Raw genomic sequence first — 21,562 nt, 5'->3', positions numbered from 1 at the left:
CTACTTCTATACATTTTGTTTAAAATTTTGGGCCAAATGTATGACCATTTTTTGTAGTCGCAAACGGGAAATCGACCCATTTGCGACCGCAAAAAAGGGTCCTGGCATGTACGAATGCTATTTTATGAGTCGGTGACTTGCAAAATAGCGTTTCCGACTCACTATTAGGAAGGGGCTTGCCAAGGGCATCCCTCCCTAATAGTGACTCGCACTTCAATGTACGATTGTTTTACAACCGCATTTGCGGTCGCAAAACACTCGCAGTTTACCACCTACTTTAAGTAGGTAGTAAACCACTCGCAAACGGGAAGGGGTCCCCTTTGCGAGTGTGTGCGAAAATATTTTTTAAGATCAGGCAGTGGTCACAATGAATAGCACTAAGTTGTTCCTACAGTCTTTGTGGGGGGCATGGGCTGAACAATGCTTGAGACATACACTTCATTGAAGAGAAGGGTCTCCATCCGGAGTGTCAGTACAATCAGAACTTAATGTGGATCTTACCCTTACCCCGTCTCAGTCACTAACATAGCCTCCATGGCCCAAGTCAGCCATATTCCTTTCTGTCACTTACAAAAAATACAAATTAATAGCTGCTGTCAGAAATACGTGTATTAGCACAGGCCCGGTTCGTGAATGCACAGCAAAGTAAAGAATGTGGGTTAAAATTTGTAGAACGGTCGAAATTATTCCGATCAGAGTAGCACCGAAGAGAATATTCTTTCTCAGAAAGTTTCTGTCCCTTTCAAGATGGATGATTGGGGTATTTCAATAACAAGCCGCCCATTCAGAGTTGGCAGTCTCAAATAAATCATGTTTCATAGAGCCTCTTTACTCTTTGTTTAGCACATAGCCGTATAACAAGACCTATGTCTCTGCTGGTCCATTTCCTTGCAATAACTCTTTTCGATTCTAGACCCTGGGACTCATCTATCAGTTTTGTTCTTAATTCTTGAATCGAGTCTGTGGGACGCCTGTGGGACTTTTGTAAACTTTCAAAGTGAATCTTTTCTGGAGCTCCTGGTTTCTTCTCAGTGGAACGGGCATTACATACTCTCTCATGCAAAGGCCAAGGGAAAACTTCTCCAATTAACCCTCCTTGTGGTGTCCCTGCAAAATTATTATTTTTTTTTACAGATTTTTGAATATAGCGCGAACTTAACCACAATCGGGTATCAGAGCGCTTTACATAGCACCAGCTGCATTACATGAGGACACATTCATTTTTGTTAGGCACGGGCAGATTAAGTGATTTGCCCAGAATCACAGGATGGTCAGCTTCATTGCCGAGACTCCAGCCCAGTTTCCCAGATTGGAGTTCGGCCGCCCTAGCCTTAGGCCAACTCCTCTCCCCAAACAACGTGAATGTTCCATTATTTTATCTGTGTTCGTTTACTTCTTGTTTGAAGTAATAGCAACATGAGATACTCAATTGTTTACCCATAACACTACATGTGTAGTTGATATAGCATCATCCTCATGTGCGAGAGACCTACAATTACAATCCATTTCTAAGCCATTAACACCATTTCGCAGAAGACAAAGTTGTAGCTTGAAGTGTCAAAGTTCTTATCGGTAAAAAATACACATACAGCTTCTAGAAGTGAAAACGCATCCAGCTTTACTAAAGACACCCACTAGACTCCGTTCAGCAAGGTAGAAGGCACTTTGTAACTAATTCTGCAGCCTTCTTTTCCATTAGATAAAAAGGCCAGAAACGAACCCATTTTCAGTGTCTCGTGCAGGCGGAAGGTACCGGGGTGGTATGATTACAAGTGTAATTCATACATGGAATTTTACTCTCATCCGTCATCCATAATCACATGGCCAGACCAAGGCCAAATTCTATGCTTTCTGGATTCATGTGCAGGGAGTGAATCCTTCAGGGGAGACAAGTCTATCCACCATATTCACTTTAAGGACGACTCCATGGACGGCAATCTCATAGTGGATGAGTGCGGCTTTACTGATAGCATCTTCCTTTTCATTCCCTGGTACTTTGGCCCGATTCACAGGTGGGCTCAATAACTACTTTCCATTTACAATAAACTCCTGTTTGCATAAGTATCGGATTCATGAGTGGGCCGGTCAATCTGCTGCAATTTACCAGAAATTAATAAATGGTAAATTCTGAAAATTGCAGAATTTAGAATTCTGCTTGTAATTCCTCGTTTTCAATAAGAAATTTTGGAATAAGAGGTTTTTACTGTACCTGGTAAATTCCGTTGATATTTAAGAAGTGCAGCAAATGTTTCACTCCCTAAACCCACCCAATGAGGCCCACTTGTAATAGAAACCTAAACGTTTCCTTGCATGTTGCATGCAGGGTGTGTGGTAGAATAGCACTAATAAACATAAGTTGCTAGAAATGCATCATTGGCCGCAGATTGACATATATTTGAACGCGTTTGACCATGTATTATAAGGAATCATATACACTCTGCCATACATTAAAAGGATAATGCAAGTCATCTCACAGTTTCATGACCTTATAAAAGAAATCGGACTTAGGCCTCATTCCTCTATATTATCTTGGAACTCCTCTGTGACTTACTTTATTCTTTTAATGTATGGCAGAGTGTATTTTATTTCGTATAATACATGGTCACACTATTACCTGTCCCCCAAACTGTTGCTTTTTCATGTTCATTACAGAAAACAAAAATAAATGCAGAATCCCTACTGAAAAATGAATCAGACTAAAAGAACAGGTCGAAATTTTTGCCAAAAGATATAAGAATCATTTTAATATAGCCTAGGTTAGCAAATGTTGTGGTTCAGATTGTCTAGAAATATGCAAAGATGTTGTGCTTTATCTACAAAAATTCAAAATAAGAAACCATAAAATGTTCTTAGTAATAATTATAAATTTGCAGTTTCTTATATGGAATGTACTTCATGTGTACATGGAGGCCTATAGGATGCAATGGATATTGATTTACCAAAATGCAGTTAGCAAACAAATTGTGAAATCGTCACTTTTGTAAAAATCCTTACAACACGTTTGTAACAAAAGCGCCCACAAAAATAGTCATTTAAAAAAATGCGACTGATCCTCTCTTTCTTGGCTCTGCGCTACCAATAAAAGGAGGGTGAACAACAGGACAGCTGGCACCGTAGGTATTAAGTTCCTCTGTTGCCTTCCTGTAAACACCTTGCAAATACACAGGCCCTCCTCCTGTGCTAAGAGGCTGAGCCGGGTCCCTACTTACCTCTCTGTCTCCACAGCCCTTTCCCTCCCCACTGCCCTTTGTCTCGTGGAACAAGAACCACTGCCCTTTGCAGCCACATGACTCTCTACACCCCCATCCTCTCCAGTGCCTCCTCTCCCCGTTTCTCATGTGGCTGAAACTCCCACCCCATCTTCAGGACGATCATCTGTTCTATCTTCCCCTCCATTTCCATCCACCACACCAACCAAGTCATTCGCTCCGTTCTTCCCTGTGCACCTTTGGAATGAAGGTTGTCGGATTCCATAGAGAGCAGCATTGTCAAATGAAGGTCTGCACTCTCTGGCATCAGACACCCTCCTGTTCCACTGTGCTGTGCTGTTGGAAACTGTGCCACAGGCGGTGGTTTGTCACAGTCTCCAACAGTGACAGATCAAGGACTAAGCAGTGTCTTTGTGACAGGCTCAGGGCCGGACTGGTCATAGCGGGCATCGGGCGTTTTCCTGGAAGGGTGGTGGCCGCTTTTGGAGCAGTGGGGGTCGCTTTTGTTACTGGGGCCCAGTTTTGCAGGTGCTACAATACCAGCCCCCAGTAACAAAAGCATCAGTGCTGTACACTTGCCCCCCCCCCACCATCCACTGGGGGCCAGGTCCGACAAAATTGGCAGGGCTGCTTTGGGTTCCCAGTCCAGCTCTGGACAGGCACATGTTCTGCCTGCTGCAAAATGGCAACACATTTTGCGATTAGGCATTGCAGATTTTGCTTTTTTTGCCACAAAATTTGCCATCCCAGGCCGCAAAATCCTGGACGGTCAGTTTCATTTCAAGAGCAATGCCAGCGGTACAAGGTCAAGCTACTGATCGCAGATTTAGTGTTCTTAGCTTTATTTCAGTGCAGCTACCTTTAGCTTCTCAGAATAAGCCCCTGGTAGTTTGTGAGCCTGTCAAACGCAGAGGCTTCGGCCAGACCTCACTCACTAAACAAGTGTAAAAAACACATCTTTCAGGTTTAGTTCATGGAGAAGCGTGGCTTAGTGGTTAGAGGCGGCAGACCCGGAAGCTGAGATCGGCCGTGGACCAGGGTTCGATTCCCCGCCTCGGCGGGTCTCGGGCTCAAAACAAATTCCACGGACTCGACAATTCTCGCTCCGGTGCCTACTCAACTCACGGGGTCACACTCTGCGACTCTGGGCAATAGCTTGCTTAATCTCCACTACAATTTCAAAAAGGGGGTGGTGATGGACAGAGTATCTGAGTTAATCAGAACACTCCTACCCAGTCAACAGATCAGGGCTTGATCCATCACCGTTTTTTAGCTCACTGCACCATCCCAGTTCAGAACCTGGCTATATGCAAATTAGTCTGTCCCTGGCCCAGTGCATCATGGGAACAGGGCAGACCAAACTACCAAGCCAATTCTTCACTGGAAAGGAAACAAGCTTCCGGGGACCGGTTTCTGGCATTACAGCCGTCTTCGGCCCGGCTTGCTTGAATCCTGATGGTGCAGTGAGCAAGGGACTCATGTCTGAGCATACCCTTCCACACTTATGGTGGCCAAAATAATTTCAAAAAGGGGGTGGTGATGGACAGGAACAGACTAATTTGCATATAGCCAGGTTCTGAACTGGGATGGTGCAGTGAGCTAAAAAACGGTGTTGGATGTAGCCCTGTTCTCTTGACTGGGTGAGAGTATTCAGCTTAATTCAGAAACTCTGTCCATCACCACCCCTTGTTGTTAAATATTTTGTCCACCCTAAGCGTGGAAGGGTATACTCAGATGTGAGTCCCTTGCTCATTGCACCATCAGGATTCAAGCAAGCCGGGCCGACGACGGCTGAAATGCCAGAAACTGGTCCCCGGAAGCTTGTTTCCTTCCCAGTGTAAGAATTGGCTTGGTAGTTTGGTTTGCCCTGTTCCCATCATGCACTGGGACAGGAACAGACTAATTTGCATATAGCCAGGTTCTGAACTGGGATGGTGCCGTGAGCTAAAAAACGGTGTTGGATCTAGCCCTGATCTCTTAACTGGGTGAGAGTATTCTGCTTAATTCAAAAACTCTGTCCATCACCACCCCTTGTTGTTAAATATTTTGTCCACCCTAAGCGTGGAAGGGTATACTCAGATGTGAGTCCCTTGCTCATTGCACCATCAGGATTCAAGCAAGCCGGGCCGACGACGGCTGAAATGCCAGAAACCGGTCCCCGGAAGCTTGTTTCCTTCCCAGTGTAAGAATTGGCTTGGTAGTTTGGTTTGCTCTGTTCCCATCATGCACTGGGACAGGAACAGACTAATTTGCATATAGCCAGGTTCTGAACTGGGATGGTGCAGTGAGCTAAAAAACGGTGTTGGATCTAGCCCTGATCTCTTGACTGGGTGAGAGTATTCTGCTTAATTCAGAAACTCTGTCCATCACCACCCCTTGTTGTTAAATATTTTGTCCACCCTAAGCGTGGAAGGGTATACTCAGATGTGAGTCCCTTGCTCATTGCACCATCAGGATTCAAGCAAGCCGGGCCGACGACGGCTGAAATGCCAGAAACCGGTCCCCGGAAGCTTGTTTCCTTCCCAGTGTAAGAATTGGCTTGGTAGTTTGGTTTGCCCTGTTCCCATCATGCACTGGGACAGGAACAGACTAATTTGCATATAGCCAGGTTCTGAACTGGGATGGTGCAGTGAGCTAAAAAACGGTGTTGGATCTAGCCCTGATCTCTTGACTGGGTGAGAGTATTCTGCTTAATTCAGAAACTCTGTCCATCACCACCCCTTGTTGTTAAATAATCTCCACTACGGCCCCTCACGGCGGGATACCTGGCTTTCACCTTGTGGATACCCTGCCGGGGTATCTCACAGGGGAATACCAGGACGGGTTTCCTAAGCAAGCGCTTAGATACCGGGTCGGTGATTTGCGCTATATAAATACATGTACATTTACATTTACATTTACAACACAATAATATGAAACTAAAATACACCAGATCCGATTATAAAGAAAAAATAGCATTGAATGAAGGTGTGTAACCATGTAGCCCTGGCATAAATGTCCTTTTGGGCACCTGCCAGGCACCAATTCATGATATCAAGTCTCCTTCCAAAATCCTTTTGAGAAATTTCAAGAGGAGAGGCCCTGACGGTACTCTTTCAAGTGCTCGAAGGGCAGGTGAAAGGGACAAAAATAGGATTAAGACAATATGAAGAATAAGCAGTTGCTTTATTTAGGGAGCCTCCCTACATACTTGGGGCTTAAGTTAGAATGCTATTACACTGACAGGGCGACAGAGTATGTTACTCTGTTGCACTAATGGTGTAATCAAACTCCAGATTTATAGGTACCTGTTGCGCTAGCAGATATCTCTTCCATTGGCAATGACTGCTGTGGATGTATGTCATCACATCGCATACTAATACCACGCATGGTATTAGTACGCAACGTCAATGACATCGCATGCCATAACATTGCATACTTTTACCACGAGTATGCTTTTACCACGCATGCCATTACAACGCAAAGGCATGTGTGATAAAGCTATACTTGTGGTAAAAGTATGCAAGGTAAGTAACATCCCTATCCTTACACCTACACAACAGACTACTCCCACCCCTACACTGCCCAAACCCAAAAACACTTCCACACTACTACACTACCCACACTACTCCCACCCTTACACTACCCTAAACCCTAAAACACTACTACGCTACCCACACTACTCCCACCCTACCCTAAACCCTAAAACACTACTACGCTACCCACACTACTCCCACCCCTACACTACCCCAACCCAAAAACACTACCACACTACTACACTACCCTAAACCCTAAAACACTACTACGCTACCCACACTATTCCCACCCCTACACTACCCCAACCCAAAAACACTACCACACTATTACACTACCCACACTACTCCCACCCCTACACTACCCTAAACCCTAAAACACTACTACGCTACCCACACTACTCCCACCCCTACACTACCCTAAACCCTAAACACTACTACGCTACCCACACTACTCCCACCCCTACACTACCCTAAACCCTAAAACACTACTACGCTACCCACACTACTCCCACCCCTACACTACCCTAAACCCTAAAACACTACTATGCTACCCACACTACTCCCACCCCTACACTACCCTAAACCCTAAAACTCTACTAGCTACCCACACTACTCCCACTCCTACACTACCCTAAACCCTAAAACACTACTACGCTACCCACACTACTCCCACCCTTACACTACCCTAAACCCTAAAACACTACTACGCTACCCACACTACTCCCACCCCTACACTACCCTAAACCCTAAAACACTACTACGCTACCCACACTACTACCACCCCTACACTACCCTACACCCTAATACGCTACAATAAACAAACACTACAACACTACCCAAAAACCTAAATCACTACACTACATAAACACTACACTACCCTCCCCAATACACTACACTAAACAAACACAACAAAACAACAACACACTAAAATGTTTTAAAAAAAACACACACAACACAAACATTACAAACACTACCCTAAACCCTACAAAATTACCCCTCCTCCCTCGCCCCCCTCCGCCGCCGCCATTACACATTACATCGCATGCGTTGTAAAAGCACATGCGATGTAATGGTATGCGTGGTTTTACCACACGTTGTAACATCGCATGCGTTGTAATGCATGCGATGTAAAAGCAATGCGTGGTAAAACCTGCGTTGTAATTGCTGTTCCCCACTGCCATCACAACGTATCCTGTCAATGCATTGCCAATGCATTGCAAGTGTGCTATTAGAGTCCTTACGGCTCACTTTAAATAGCTTTTTTTGACTTTCACAAAGAAAATCCCAGAGCAGGATTTTGTTTTTTAAATTAAAAAAAAAGCAGTGACCTCTTTTGCCATGGGAATATTTTCTTCCCCAAGGTGTAGTGGTTGTTGAAATGTTTTTACTTTCACCTACCGCTACGTTTTGGATGGGGGTAGGCAAAAGAAAATACTTGAATTGCCATTTTTTCACCCATTCTAAATAGAGTGGGCAGGCAAATGGCAAAAACTTACTCCAGCGGGCTGTCGGAGATGTATGTCAGCAGCGGAGATGGAGTAGTGTCTGCCGCTAATAAACTGAAGGTCCGCCTGAATAAATGAGGTGGGCGGACCTTCATCATGGTGGAAAGGGTACTCCATTGCTGTTGAGAAGGAGTACCCTTTCTGCTGCACTTTAAACCAGCCCCTAAAGTCTAACCTGTTATTTTGTGGGTTTGTTTATGAATGTTCAAGATACGTCTCTCAATGTTGTGGGTCTGTGAGTATGGATGTTCAAGGTGGGTGTGTTTTTGAATGTGTGACTCAATTAGTATTATAGATCCCTATGTATATGAATGCAAGTGCATTGATATTCTGGCACTGTCTGCATTCATGTTTTAGGTGGGTGTATGGATGTGAGAAATGTGACACGCCCTGAGTGGGGAGTAGACACATAATTATATGACCGCTATTGGAAAGCCCTGCCAAACCAGGCTGACTAAGTCTGTCAGAAAGAAGGAACAGTGTCCCAAGTTTCTGGGTTCCTTCGTAGCAGAAAGAGGCCAATAATTATTTTCAAACGTGTCGGTGAGGTAAATTTATAAGAAAAAATGCAATTTAAAATGTAAGAAAGAAAACTAACTTATGTCTCAAATCTTGAAAACACATTTAAAAAATATTTCAGTAGAGTAAGGGATACAAAGGAAATCTCCACATGAAGCTCAATAAATAAACGTATTTCATTTATATTAACAAAAAGTGGGATACTCTTGGGAGGAATCTTGGACTGGTGCTGCACCAATGGACCAGGCAAAAATGTATGCCTCCTTTTGCAGGCTTAAGAATTTCTGGTGCTGTGGAACACTAATTCCAAGAGCCTGAAAATAAAGCTGCAGTGCTTTGGGGTGAGGAATGTCTTGGTAGAGTCGTTGCCAAGTAACAGTCAGGCTATTCCAGTAAAAGTGGCAACTGTTTCAAGTTGAGAACTGTGCACTTTCTGCAGAAAGCTCAGCCTCAGGGAGCTGATGCTTTTAAAACTAACTGTGGGGAAAATAAAACAAACAGTTATTTTCCACAATGTCACAGCATTTCAGACCTGGGGGCTGGAACCACTATAATTAGCCGCAGTCACAGGGATGGTGGCCTGAGGTGGTCAGTAGGCCACCATGGCTGTGATTGATTGCTTTAAATAAAGCAATCTTTTTTTTAAAAGGAGCCCATTTTCCTTAAAGAAAAATGGGATACGTAAAAAAAAAAAAAAGAAAAGAAACGCTAGACAAACATTTTCTAGGAGCTGGCAGTGGTCCGATAGACCATTGCCTACTCCTAACAACGTTTTATTGGCAACAATCAGAAAGGAACCCCTTCTTTTTTGTGAATGGCTTACCACTTCCTTTGAGTTGGTGGTAAAATATTAATGTTTTGCTACCAGATTCAAGTCACAGAACCGTCATACAAACCATAAGGAGTCAATATTTGGAAGGGGCGCGCAAAGCTTACCCCTTCCTAATACAGATTCCTTATAATTAGCCTAACCCGGTTAATGATTTGAAAACATTTCAGGCCGCCAATACCGCAGAACTCATACAGGCCTAATGAAGTACCACAATACTTCAGAGACACCCACCTCTCAAGCATCTACTCCATGGTCCGCATACCATGAAGTGGGACTCTAGGAAGTACAGCGCTCCCTAAAAAAAGTTTCGAAAAAAGGGTGAGAAGACAATACATCTGGGTATGCACAGCCTAAGGATGTTGTGCACAATGGGGGATTGCCTCATGCTAGGTTTGGGCACAGGATCTGGCCAAAGATCAGGCTCTGTGGCCAACATCCTCTGTGCACATCCCAAGGGGTTTGTCCGCAGCAGCAGTTGGCTGCATGGCCTGTCCTTTGGCCTCCTCAAAGCAGACATATAAATGGAGAAATGTCTGATTTCTCCAAATATTTCCGACTTTGTGTATGTGCTACATTCTACAGCACACATACAAAGTGGATAAGTAATGAAGCAAGTATTTTGTAGTGAAGGGTTCCACTTCCAATACAAAGCTCATGCTAGAGAAAATGCACACACCATTACACTACAGTAAAGGAGTCTCTACATTAGTGCATGGCTACTAAAAGTGCACCAGCATCTGGGGAGAGAAAAAATATTCCATGCTTCTGGCCTTGAATCTCCTGGGCAGATATCAACAGCCTAGGAGCTAATGAAAAGGCAGCATTTTATAAGTGTACAGATGTACAATAAATAGTGATTGATAAGACATATAAAACAACCATCTACTTATACTTTCAACACCAAATGAATGTTAAAATATTAGTACAGCGGAACCAAATAGACTCGAAGGGGATTTCGAGAAGCATAGGAGTAGCAGATGCATACCTCTTCTATGTGCACAAAATATTTAGCAGGTTCCTTAATCTTCTCCTACGTTCTATTTTCTTAACAGGACCTTTCTAAGTTTCCAGAAAAAGACAACACTGTTCTAGGTGAAGGTGGAATAACTTTGAGTGGAGGTCAACGTGCACGAATCTCATTGGCTAGGTAACTATCTTTATTTCTTCTGATGCCATTAATATAAATACATGTATTTGACATTCTGAGACTGCAGTTGATAATGGGGCATTTGTACACAGAATCTGTTGTTGGTTAAGAAAACCTAATGCTTCAGAAAGATAAGTTCAGGCAACAGGTTTACAGAATCACCTCAATAGGTCATTTGAGGGCCCAGCAATTCAAAATATCTGTCAGAAATTGTTATTCCTTTGGCCTGAAGTAACCCTTACCAACTTAATGAGCACAATCTGGTTATGTCGAAATACAGTCCTGAGAGAATGTCTGCTCAACTTTTGGTAGCTACAGCACAAGCAGAAGGGAGGATCCAGACAAGTGTGTTTTATGTTCAACCAATGCCATCAATTATAAGTACAGAACAAAATACAATACCATTCCCAATTAGCAAAATTGCGAGAAAGTACGTCTAGATTGTCAAAATTGACTGCTGACGTACTTCTGCTGAATCTGCTGCTTTTGGTGCCAAAAGCTCAGATCTGGACAAAGATGGATTTCGGAGCCACTAATGTTTTTTTGTGGGTTGGATAGATATACTGCCTTGCACCAATCCAAGGTTTTCCTGTCGGACTTTGTCACTTTTTTAGTTCTCATATCTTTCAGCAGGCAAAGGCTGGAAGCTGTAGTAGATTCACAAGGCTGGGTACTTTTAGCACAAGGTCCTGCTAAACCTTTTTGCAGCCTGGTAAAAAGCACAGAGTGGTACAAACCTTGGATGGGCTTCCCTGAGGAAGTCTCAGTTCCTTGTCATAAGACAGAAAAAATGACCAAGTACCTTCGGGCAGGCTATAGACACTAGGTCTCCTTCCACCTAAGTCTCCTGTAGCGTACTGTCCACTGTGGCCAGTTGGGCCCTCTTTGAGTAAGGAGTCCTACTGTTTTGTGTGTCCCTAAAGCAAGCAAACAAGATACCAATGCAAGTCACCAAAACCTTGTGTCTTTGACAGAATTGTTTTCCTCCTGACAAAGGTAGGGGTCAAGAGGCTTTTTTCCTCCAATAGGGTCTTTTTCTTCAGGTGTAGTCTTCCGATGTCTCGAAATGATCTGAAGAGATGGTGGTGAGTTCTCAGTTTTATCCTCTGCATTAGCCAGTGATTGGAGTATTGTCCCTACCCAGTCCTGCCTACCTTTGTGTCATGTGCCACCTTCATTTGCACATCTTTCTCTTCACTTTACTGTGTAATTACTCAGGGCCCCTGTTTCAACATGGAAGAACTCCTCTGCCACCAGCCATGCCTCTGTTTATCTTCACAGCCAGGTTTCTATTTAGGTGAGCTCTTCCAACACTTGACAGCTTCCAAACTGTTTTTCTCTTGCACTGTGATTGGAGGGTAATGGGGATGAAAAGGAAAAGGCCTCTTTGGCATCTCCATCCAAAAAGATGAAGTGTCAAGACACTCATTTGTTCTGCCAGGTATACTAGTCCTCTTTAAGATTGCAAATGGTCAGTAGTTAACATCACCCTGTCTTTCATGTTCTCACAGGCAGGCTAGTGTCTTCTAAGTCATGGGTGTTATATGGCTTTGGCGCGTGCACATGCACACGCCATGTGCACACACATGCACTGCAACGGTCACATTTATGCCAAATAACTGTAGATAATATTTCACCCCAAAAACCTTTTTATGATATTTAAATGTTTCCATTATTGATCTGCGTTCTCACAATGCCACAGACAGTCAGGGGGACGAAAAGCTAAATTTGCATCACAAGATGCAAACTCATAAACAGCTCAACCAGATTGATGGCATGCAAAGAGAACACAGTATATGTACAATTGAACTCAGGTATCAGCGCCCATCATTCCATAATAACAACACCTGACAGAATGTTGTGTGACAGGCCTTGCACATATATTGCTCCTTCCATGATAGCAGTCAGATTCTCTCCATGACATCGATCATCATGTAGAAAAAACAAACTCAAAGAGATTCAGGGCCAAATGATTTTCTCCAAATTGCAAGAGCTACTATCAAGTGCTGAAGATGGCATTAAAACCCAAATCTCTCACTTCAAAATGAATATTTTAACCATTATCCCACACACCTTAATCTGTATTAATGGGGAGTCCTTAGCAGGGATAATTTAAGCCTTCAACCTTCCCACCAGTGCCAACAGTATTTCCATAACTACATCCAACTGTTCTAATTTTCTACATGTCTAAACAGAGGTTTAAGTTAAAATGTTTCTCTTAAAAGCTAAACTGAAACTGATACGGATAATAGAAAAATACACTTTCACCAAGTACGACTTAATGCACTGAAATGTCACTAGTTACTTGCAATAACTCAAAAAAGACACTTTGTAAAGGTAAGAGCACAAACTTTATAGCAAAACCCCAAGCCATGGACCAGTAATGTTGTATTGCTACCTACAATAATAACTAAATGCTAGTCACATAAGGCCATAGAGGTGACAAACATTTAACAGAGGGGTTCGAGCCCATTTCTAAGGCAGACATGGTCAATCAATTGGGGAAACCAGGATTAAAACCCGGGTCTGGTACTTTCAAAGTCTCATATCTACTCTCCTTCTCCTTATGAAATGTACAATGACCATCAGGTGTAACACCACCCGTGGATGTCCATGAAGGAATAGAGAACATGTAAACAGAACTTGTAATGCCCTGTGCTTCACACTGAACAGGGGAGACAGAGACTATCCTATTTCACCAAATCTCAAATCAATTAAATAAATGCAAGGCTTTTTATTGTAGTCTTCAACTAATTCCCAAAGCTTAGCACATGCAGTTGTCTTCCCTGGTAAGGATTTTCTACAAGTATAGAAAAAACACCTGACACCCGGCTTAACCTCTCAGATATCTATAGAAATACAGTATTGCTATACGTTTTCTGAAATCAAAACAGGAGATAACATTCTGAGTTTCAACTGGGTTGCAGAAGCCTTTTGTGCAGATACAATCATCTGCTGTGACAGCACAGAAAATATCTTTGGAGGCTGAGCACGTGTTAAAGTTGGACTGGTGTAAATCATGCATAATTATGGCAAACTAGGGCATCATCAACCATGCCACAAAATACAAATGTCTGCATCTGACCATTTATTAGGTGCTCCACTGAGAAGTGCATGGCTGCCACTATCATCACCACTTCCCTATCAGTAGAGAGTGCTATGAGGATCCTGGTGGAACAACTGCCAGTTAACCCTCATTGTTAGCAAAACTCTCATAGGGAGGGTTGTTCACTGGGTCATGGTCACAGATGCCCTGCCTCCCAAGTAAGGCTTGCCCCTGACTTGTTGTAGGTCAGATTCTATATGCATGCCATAAGCTGAGTAGGCACCGCAAAGTTCAAAAACTTCAACAACTATTAATTCCCTGCGACAGCCTCAACGAATTCTAAAGACAAACATTTTACCGAACTCAAAGGTCAACACATAGCACCATAACGTTAATTGCACTCGATAGTTCAGAAAAGTAGGATTTTCATGATTCCTGAAGGTTCCTCTAGAACAGTGTTTCTCAAACTGTGAGCCGATTTTAGGCGAGTTGCGAAAGTCCAAGCAATGAATAAATATGCTTTTACATTCTATAGTGACCATGTCACATTGGCTGCACTTCAAAGACAGAGGTTAGATGTTAAGCTCTGCTGACAAATTGCTGCTTATGTTTATTTAACATGGTGTTTACAAACTCCTCTCAAATTGCAGTCAGAGGAAGTCAACTAAAGTAAATTATGAAACAAATTCGCTGGTATACTTGGAGTGTAAGAGGAAAGGCTATGGGATATATTTTTGTAACACACAACAAGATGTAAATACATATAACTGTACATGAACTGTACACATTCAGCAATCAGGAAAGCAAAAATCACGCAGGAAAATAAATGTTGTTAATAGGATCAAAACAGATCAAGACAATTTACTTGGTGATGCACAAGTAATACATATTCACTGAAACCTGATTTCCACACCTTGTCATTTGAGTGCAATATAATATTATTAGTAAAACTGTACGTCTGTGCAAATTTAGTGGTCATTTCATTTCAAAATGTGCTGTCTGCATATAACAGTCTACTACCACTTAGAGCTTTACTTACAGTAAAAATCACTCACTTTGCATCCATTAAAGTTAGGTGGGTTGTGAAAGTTTTTCATTCTAAAAATTCGATTGTGGTTCTAAAATGTTTGGGAAGCACTGCTCTTGAAATCCGGATGGAGAAACAGTCAAATTGCACAGCATTCTAGAAATCTACATTACCTAGTCAAGTGTGCTCTACGTATGCACCCCCAGGTGCTGATTCACTACAAAGAGGTACATAGAATGAATAGAATGGGAATTGGCCTAACGGCTAGGGCGGTCGACCTCGAATCTGGGGAACTGGCTTCGAGTCTCGGCAACAACGCTGAACATCCTGTGATTTTGGGCAAATCACTTAATCTCCCCGTGCCTAACAAAAAAAACAAAAAAAATGAATGTGTTCTCATGTAATGCAACTGGTGCTATGTAAAGCGCTCTGATACCCGATTAGGGTCAAGTTCGCTTTATATAAAACTCTGTAAAAAAAAATATAGGTATTGTGAGATGTGTTTGGTTCTGTTGGGTGAGACAGGTTATTTGAACAATGCTCATAGATGCATAAAAAAGCAAATCAACTCTCTGATACAAGGAATAGTGTTTCAATGAGAAATCGATTACTCAAAACACGGAAAAAACAAGTTTATATATTCCAAAGTATTGTATTGTACATATTAACACACGTTTGCTCCTTTATAAAACTGAATTACTTCATTCATGGATAAATTTATACAAACATAGCAAGACCAAGAAAAACAATTTTGTGACTTATTGTGAAATGAGTGCTTAGTGAACAGGGAAATATATACAGTGCAGGGAATGAATCTGTACAGATATATATACAAGTACACTTGGAGTTTGGTCAGATGGTGGTTTGATCTCAACCAAGGATTCATTCGATTACTGTGGGAATCCCGGTGATTCTGAACCTTTAGATTCGTCGACGTTTCGACCCTGGTGTGCCCCAATGGGTAGTCACGACGGGTCTTTCTCAAGACAGAAGGGGAAAGGAATGGTTTAAAGATAAAGGCAGGGGTATCCTTCAGTTGATCTAGTGTGGCTCGGTGGCCTCTCGCATCTGCCGCGTGTATGTCGGGGAAGATTAGTGATTTCTGTTCCCGGAAGCCGCATCAGTGGTCCTTTAAGGAAAACGGGATGCATTTAAAAAAAACTGTTTTTATTAAAATCAGTCAAAGACATGGTGGTCTGCAGTTCCCAGCAAGCCACCATCCCTGTGAGTGCTAGCCATTCCTAATGGAGTCGCAAATTGTGCCTGCCTCATTAATATTAATGAGGCGTGCAATTTGCGACCCCATTAGGAATCGCAAACAGTGTCTGAGACACTGTTATACATCCCAATTTGCGAGTCGCAAATGCAACGCAATTTGTGAGTCGCAAATTGGCGGTTCGTACAGCTGACCCTTTAATGCATGATTAGTTAAAACCTTTGCAACATAAGTAAATGGCATCATGTCCAAATTTGCGTATTCCATAAACGTTGCCTCTTTGTAAGATACATACTTAAAACAATGTGAGTTAAAAATCATTGAAACATAAAAGGTGGCCAGTTCTACCTATTACTAACACGGTGGTGCAATAATGTAAAGTGCATGCGTGTGTGAGGTCAAGAGAAGACAGGGATTTTACATTGTTACACTGATAAAAGTGTGAGACAGGTTTAAATAAGAAGGTTTGAGGAATTAAATAGACACCCACGATTCATAACCCGATAATGTAAGCTAAGACATGTCAGATGGTCTCAGGTAGGAAGGGAGATATGTCATTAGGAGGATGTGATCAAAGGCGGGGGCCTGGTAGTGGCCTGATTACTTCTCAACCCTTCGCCTGCATGATCCTGAGCCTCTATCTTCCTGGAGAAGCATTGAATGATTTTGACTAAGGCACAGTTTAGCATAATATTAGATGGATCAAAGCAGGCCTGGACTGCTTCCCTGCAGGATCTCATTTCTTTAGCAATCTACCCTCTTCCTAACAGGGCCCTCCTATCCATTAGAAGGGTGGGGCACAGGCACAATAGATGCATTATATCCTCTTTATGCTGATTGCAGAGCAGACACATTGCCTGATCCTTGCCCCTTTTTCAAACAGGAAGGTGACAATCAATAGGGATTACCCTCATCCTCAGCGTCATGAACTGTGACTTTGTCCTTTCATTGTAGGGGTCGGTTAGGTAGCACTGAGGTTTCCATTGTTTATAAGTACATAGTGTCATCCAGCCATGTTTCCCTGCAGGGAGGCTGGTCTTGACCTCTATTGAAGAACACCATTTTGTACTGAGTTTTGCAAAGCTTTTAAATTCCTGGTAGATGATAGGTAGGTCCCAAGTAGATGCCAAGTATGTTGAGGGCTTGTGTCAAATCGTGGTTTCTCACTGACCTATGTTTTGCAGCCAGTTCGATCTATACATTGTGGGCCAGGGTACCCTCCTTTGAGGCCCTGAGGTTGTGGCAGCTTATTGCAAAAGTTGCCTTGCAAGCCAACGCCTGTCTGCATATTCTGAATTCCAGTCTTATTTGGGCTGGTGGTGTGTGGGAGGGGAGCTGGAAAACTGTTCTGTAGATCTTTTTATCAAGAATCACACTCTCCCATCGTTTCAGTGTCTCACTCCCATATGTTAGGGTTGGAAGAATCTTCACCTGAGCAATTTGGGAGATCGGTGAAAGTATGGGTCCTTTTAGTTTCATATATGCAGATCTGAAGCGAACGATAGTGCAGTGCCTTTTTTTTTATTTCAGTCATCTGGCTCACATATCTATCTATCTATCTATCTATCTATCTATCTATCTATCTATCTATCTATCTATCTATCTATCTATCTATCTATCTATCTATCTATCTATCTACCTATCTATCTATCTTTCTATTTATCTTTCTATCTATCTATCTATCGGGTAGAAAACCACCTAATTTGTAATTGATCTGGTGGGATGAACATCTTTGATTCATCTTCTCATTCTAGTGCTGAGACACATTACAAGTTAGTAGTTGCTTTCCCGGATGTGGATGTGATATCTATCTAGCAGCAGTGGTCATCAATCTGCTTATGAGTGACACAGAATGGCTGTGGGACGGGATGACCTAGAAAAGAATGCACGTCCAAATATTGATTTATAAGGAGCAGTTTCAATGAAGGTTAAAAAAGGGGTCTTTTTTTTAAAGATGGCTTTCATTGCTGAAACCAATACTAGCCTCAGATAAAGACATGCGTACTTAAAGTAATGTATGATCACAGGAGTACATATATTGTAGTATTTGCCAATAAAATCACTTGTTCAATATTTTGGCTGTAGCTTTTTGTTGTAAAAAATATAATAATTGTTTTGAAAAATAACATGTAATGAGAACTATCCTAGCATTTATATACTTACCTTACTCATACAAGTGAGCATTTCACTACCATATACAATTTGTTTGTTTTCAGTGGGGAAACATTCTTTTCAAGATGACTTTTGCTCACCAAATAGCCCTACCGATAGCTGCTGATCCTGAAAACAATTCACCTCATGCATTGGAAGCACTCTATAGGGGTTTGAAATATACACCCACTAGAAAATAGGATGGTGATGAGAAAAATATTTATCTGGGCTCATCCACAATGTGATTGACATTGTATCAAAACATTGACTGAAGGTGTTAGGTAGACACAAAACAGTCAATAGGTGTTGGGCACTGACCCAATGCCCATTCTCTGCTTTGTTTCTTTTACAAAGTAAAAGGTATTTGGCTATCTCAAAACAGTTCAATCTCATCATGAGAGTACATCTATGTACCTGTTCATTTATTTTTTTTAACAGACTTTATTGAGGAACCATAGCAATTTGACAGCATAAAGTTATCACAATACGGTCATTTTTTTTCCTTTGATCCACATTATGGGTGTATGGAAATAATACAGAGTAGGAAACCATTATACAGTGGTACAGTTAATGTAGTTGTAATTTTTAAGTACAATGCTGTAGTGTTATTCGAACATTCAGACTATAAAGCTGATTTTTCCTCTTTGAACTGAAATCAACATCCCAACTATACCCTCCTACCCTAACCCACCCTTACCAAGCTCCTGGTCTGAAGTATAGTAATGCCATTAGCATCTAAGGGGGATCTAGATGGTATTTACCTAATTGGTCTATATATCACTAAAGTGACTGAGTGGGGAGGGGTCTGGGGTTCAGAGGCTTCTAACTACGTGGTCGAAGGGTCATAGCTATGTCGTTGGGGTACCATGTAGGGGCAGGGGGTCAAGAAGTTCAAACCCCTGCAGCATGACATCCCATTCCATCGAGATGGGTCGCTTCCGGAGACCCTTCTCCTCCTCCAGCCTTAGGGCTACACTCTCAGCTTTCCCCCACTGTATCATGTCCTCTTGCCAGCTGAACAACGGTGGGCACCTGGGGGACTTATCTATGTGCCTATTAATAATAAAAATTTTAAACAAGGCTCTGGGAACCTGATAGACCATAATCTAGGTTGACATGCGTTTTATAGCTGCACAGGATGGAGCAGGTGAGATTCCACAGGTTAACCTATGTAGCAGGATTTATGCAGTACTCCTGCTCTACACCGGAGGCTACGCATAATTATTCTCATTTTAGCATCTATAGGACAAATTACATCTGTAAGACAACGTTTAAACACATCAATAAACAATATGTCCAAAATGCATCTGGGCCTAGACCATTAGAGTTCATTTTTGTCTTTAAGCGTTTCAATCACAACCGCACAGGAGCGTGGGCATGTGTGTTCTGAGCACGATTTAATCCTACAAAAACGAGAACTGCAGGGCTGGGCAATGAGTACAATGGTTTAACAGAAATGCTCTACTCAACCCTTTGAAAAGAAACACATCTTGTATGCAATATCTGTGTGGTTCTCTCGTTCAATTAAGAAGCACTTCAGAGTATGAATAATGGTGCTTAAATGACCTCAGAGAGAACGCATCTGTTGCCTAAGGACAGTCAGAGCCAATCAAAGAAGCTATGCTCAAGCATACTCTGCTCTGGCCATTACAGCAATGGATTTATCACAATGGAAGTAGTCGTATGATACAGTGTATGATACTTGTTTATTAGCTTGGGGCAGTGAATACGGTTCGCTTTTAACGTAAATGTGTTTCTGATGCCTGTAAAAAATTGCCAGAACGTTCATATAAAGAAGGTTTTTAGTCTACACATTCCTATAAAGTGAGTCTTCATGATGTCACTGGTGGTGTCATTGGTGATCAGAGGTGATCCATCTTAGAGGACAATGCAAAGTTTTCCAAGACAGACCCTTGAGTGACGCTGCGCCATCCTACCTGTTTTTCACAGGCAGTGTAAAACCTTCCCTGTGCTTTTCCCACAAGTCCGTCCGTCTATATTTGTGCCTTCTCCCAGCCATGACTTTTGTTGTAGCGTTTCCACACTGGACCATAAAAACCTTCATTTTATAGGACTAGGGTTTTGATTTTAGTATTTTAATCTCTAGCTACCACCATACTTAGTTGGTCCTCCTAATGATCTTATTCTGTGCTGAAAGGAACTGGAATACTTAGAGGATAAGCAATTTTCAAATGAGGACCAGAATAAGATAATGGCTATATTCAAATGTTATGCTCATAATATACAAAAACGCAGATCTTTAGTACAGAAAGGAATGTTGGTCCTGTAATTTACCCACAAGGGAATAATGAGTGAGATTCATCAGATTTTAGGTTAAATATTCAAAGTTTACAATTCAGATTTAGAGATAAAAATATTAAGTGACACAAATCTCAATCCTAGAATTGTAATTATCATAAGATTTAATAAGTAAAAGCAATCCTGCAAGATACAAACATGACAGTGATATGAATCTTCCCCAGCCGAAAATGATCATGGACATCTATAACATATAGAATTAATCGGATATCAGTTAAGCCTCTTTCAAACCCTTGGGAAAGTTCAGCTAGTTCCAACTGACCAGTTCCAATTCATTAGAGACAGGAAATTCTGCCTCAGTTCATTGCTATAACATCAAAGTCACCGTTGCATGACGCGAACCTTTCAGCCAAAAAAGTTCTACCACACTAGCATACCAGCTGGCAGCCAATCACAGTATTACGCCACAGTTTGCATTGTCCTTGTCAGTCTTAAGCTGGAAGTGGGTAAGTCAAGCTAAGCCAGTCTCTCAAAAGTGAAGAAGCATTTCTCCTCTCTTGTATTGTTACGAAATTTGCGCAATTATACTTCATTATTTCCTGGTGAAAACCCCTGGCACCATCAAATTTGTCAGACCACTCTGTCCCATTGGTCATCTGCGCTAGGATGAGATGATGTAGTAGGTAGAAAGTATACAAATCCGGAAGAATTAAATAGTCAAATTCATGTAATATCCTTAGAATCATTGTATGTTTAGTCATATGAACAATGTGACACTCAGGAAGTAGGCGAGTTCATGCTCTTATATTTTCGTCTGCTAGTTCTCAAGCATCTGTTCTAGCATGTATCAGTTTTTGATGCAAGTTCAGTCTAACTGTGTTACAGATGTCAAAGGAAGCAATTAAAAGTTAGAGTACAAGTGGCAACTTTACAAAAAGTTCCCATAGGCTTCAAAGTATTCAGTTCATAAGTTCATGGTTGAAGAAAGGAAGGAAAAGAAGCACATTTTGAGGCCTACGTGAAATACAGTTCTCTTTACGATGGTAAAATATGAATCTCACTTTACATAGCATGGAATAGTAATCTCTTAACTAAATACATTAATACATATTTCAACCAATTGATGATTCATTCAT

At 41.9% G+C, this 21,562-nt stretch overlaps 1 protein-coding gene across 1 annotated transcript in view; it reads left to right on the top strand.

The window, feature by feature from the left end:
* CFTR (CF transmembrane conductance regulator) overlaps nt 1–21,562 on the top strand; it is a 1,176,514-nt gene that overhangs the window by 886,450 nt on the left and 268,502 nt on the right. Inside the window, exon 12 of the mRNA XM_078674337.1 lies at nt 10,633–10,727. Within this exon, the coding sequence (XP_078530463.1) occupies nt 10,633–10,727 (95 nt within the window). The remainder of the gene's footprint in view (nt 1–10,632; nt 10,728–21,562) is intronic.

This window comes from Lissotriton helveticus, chromosome 1_1 (assembly GCF_964261635.1).
Source record: "Lissotriton helveticus chromosome 1_1, aLisHel1.1, whole genome shotgun sequence".
In the NCBI taxonomy this organism is placed as follows: domain Eukaryota; kingdom Metazoa; phylum Chordata; class Amphibia; order Caudata; family Salamandridae; genus Lissotriton; species Lissotriton helveticus.
Note: the sequence above shows the minus strand (reverse complement) of the source record. Positions and strands in the feature narration are given on the sequence as shown.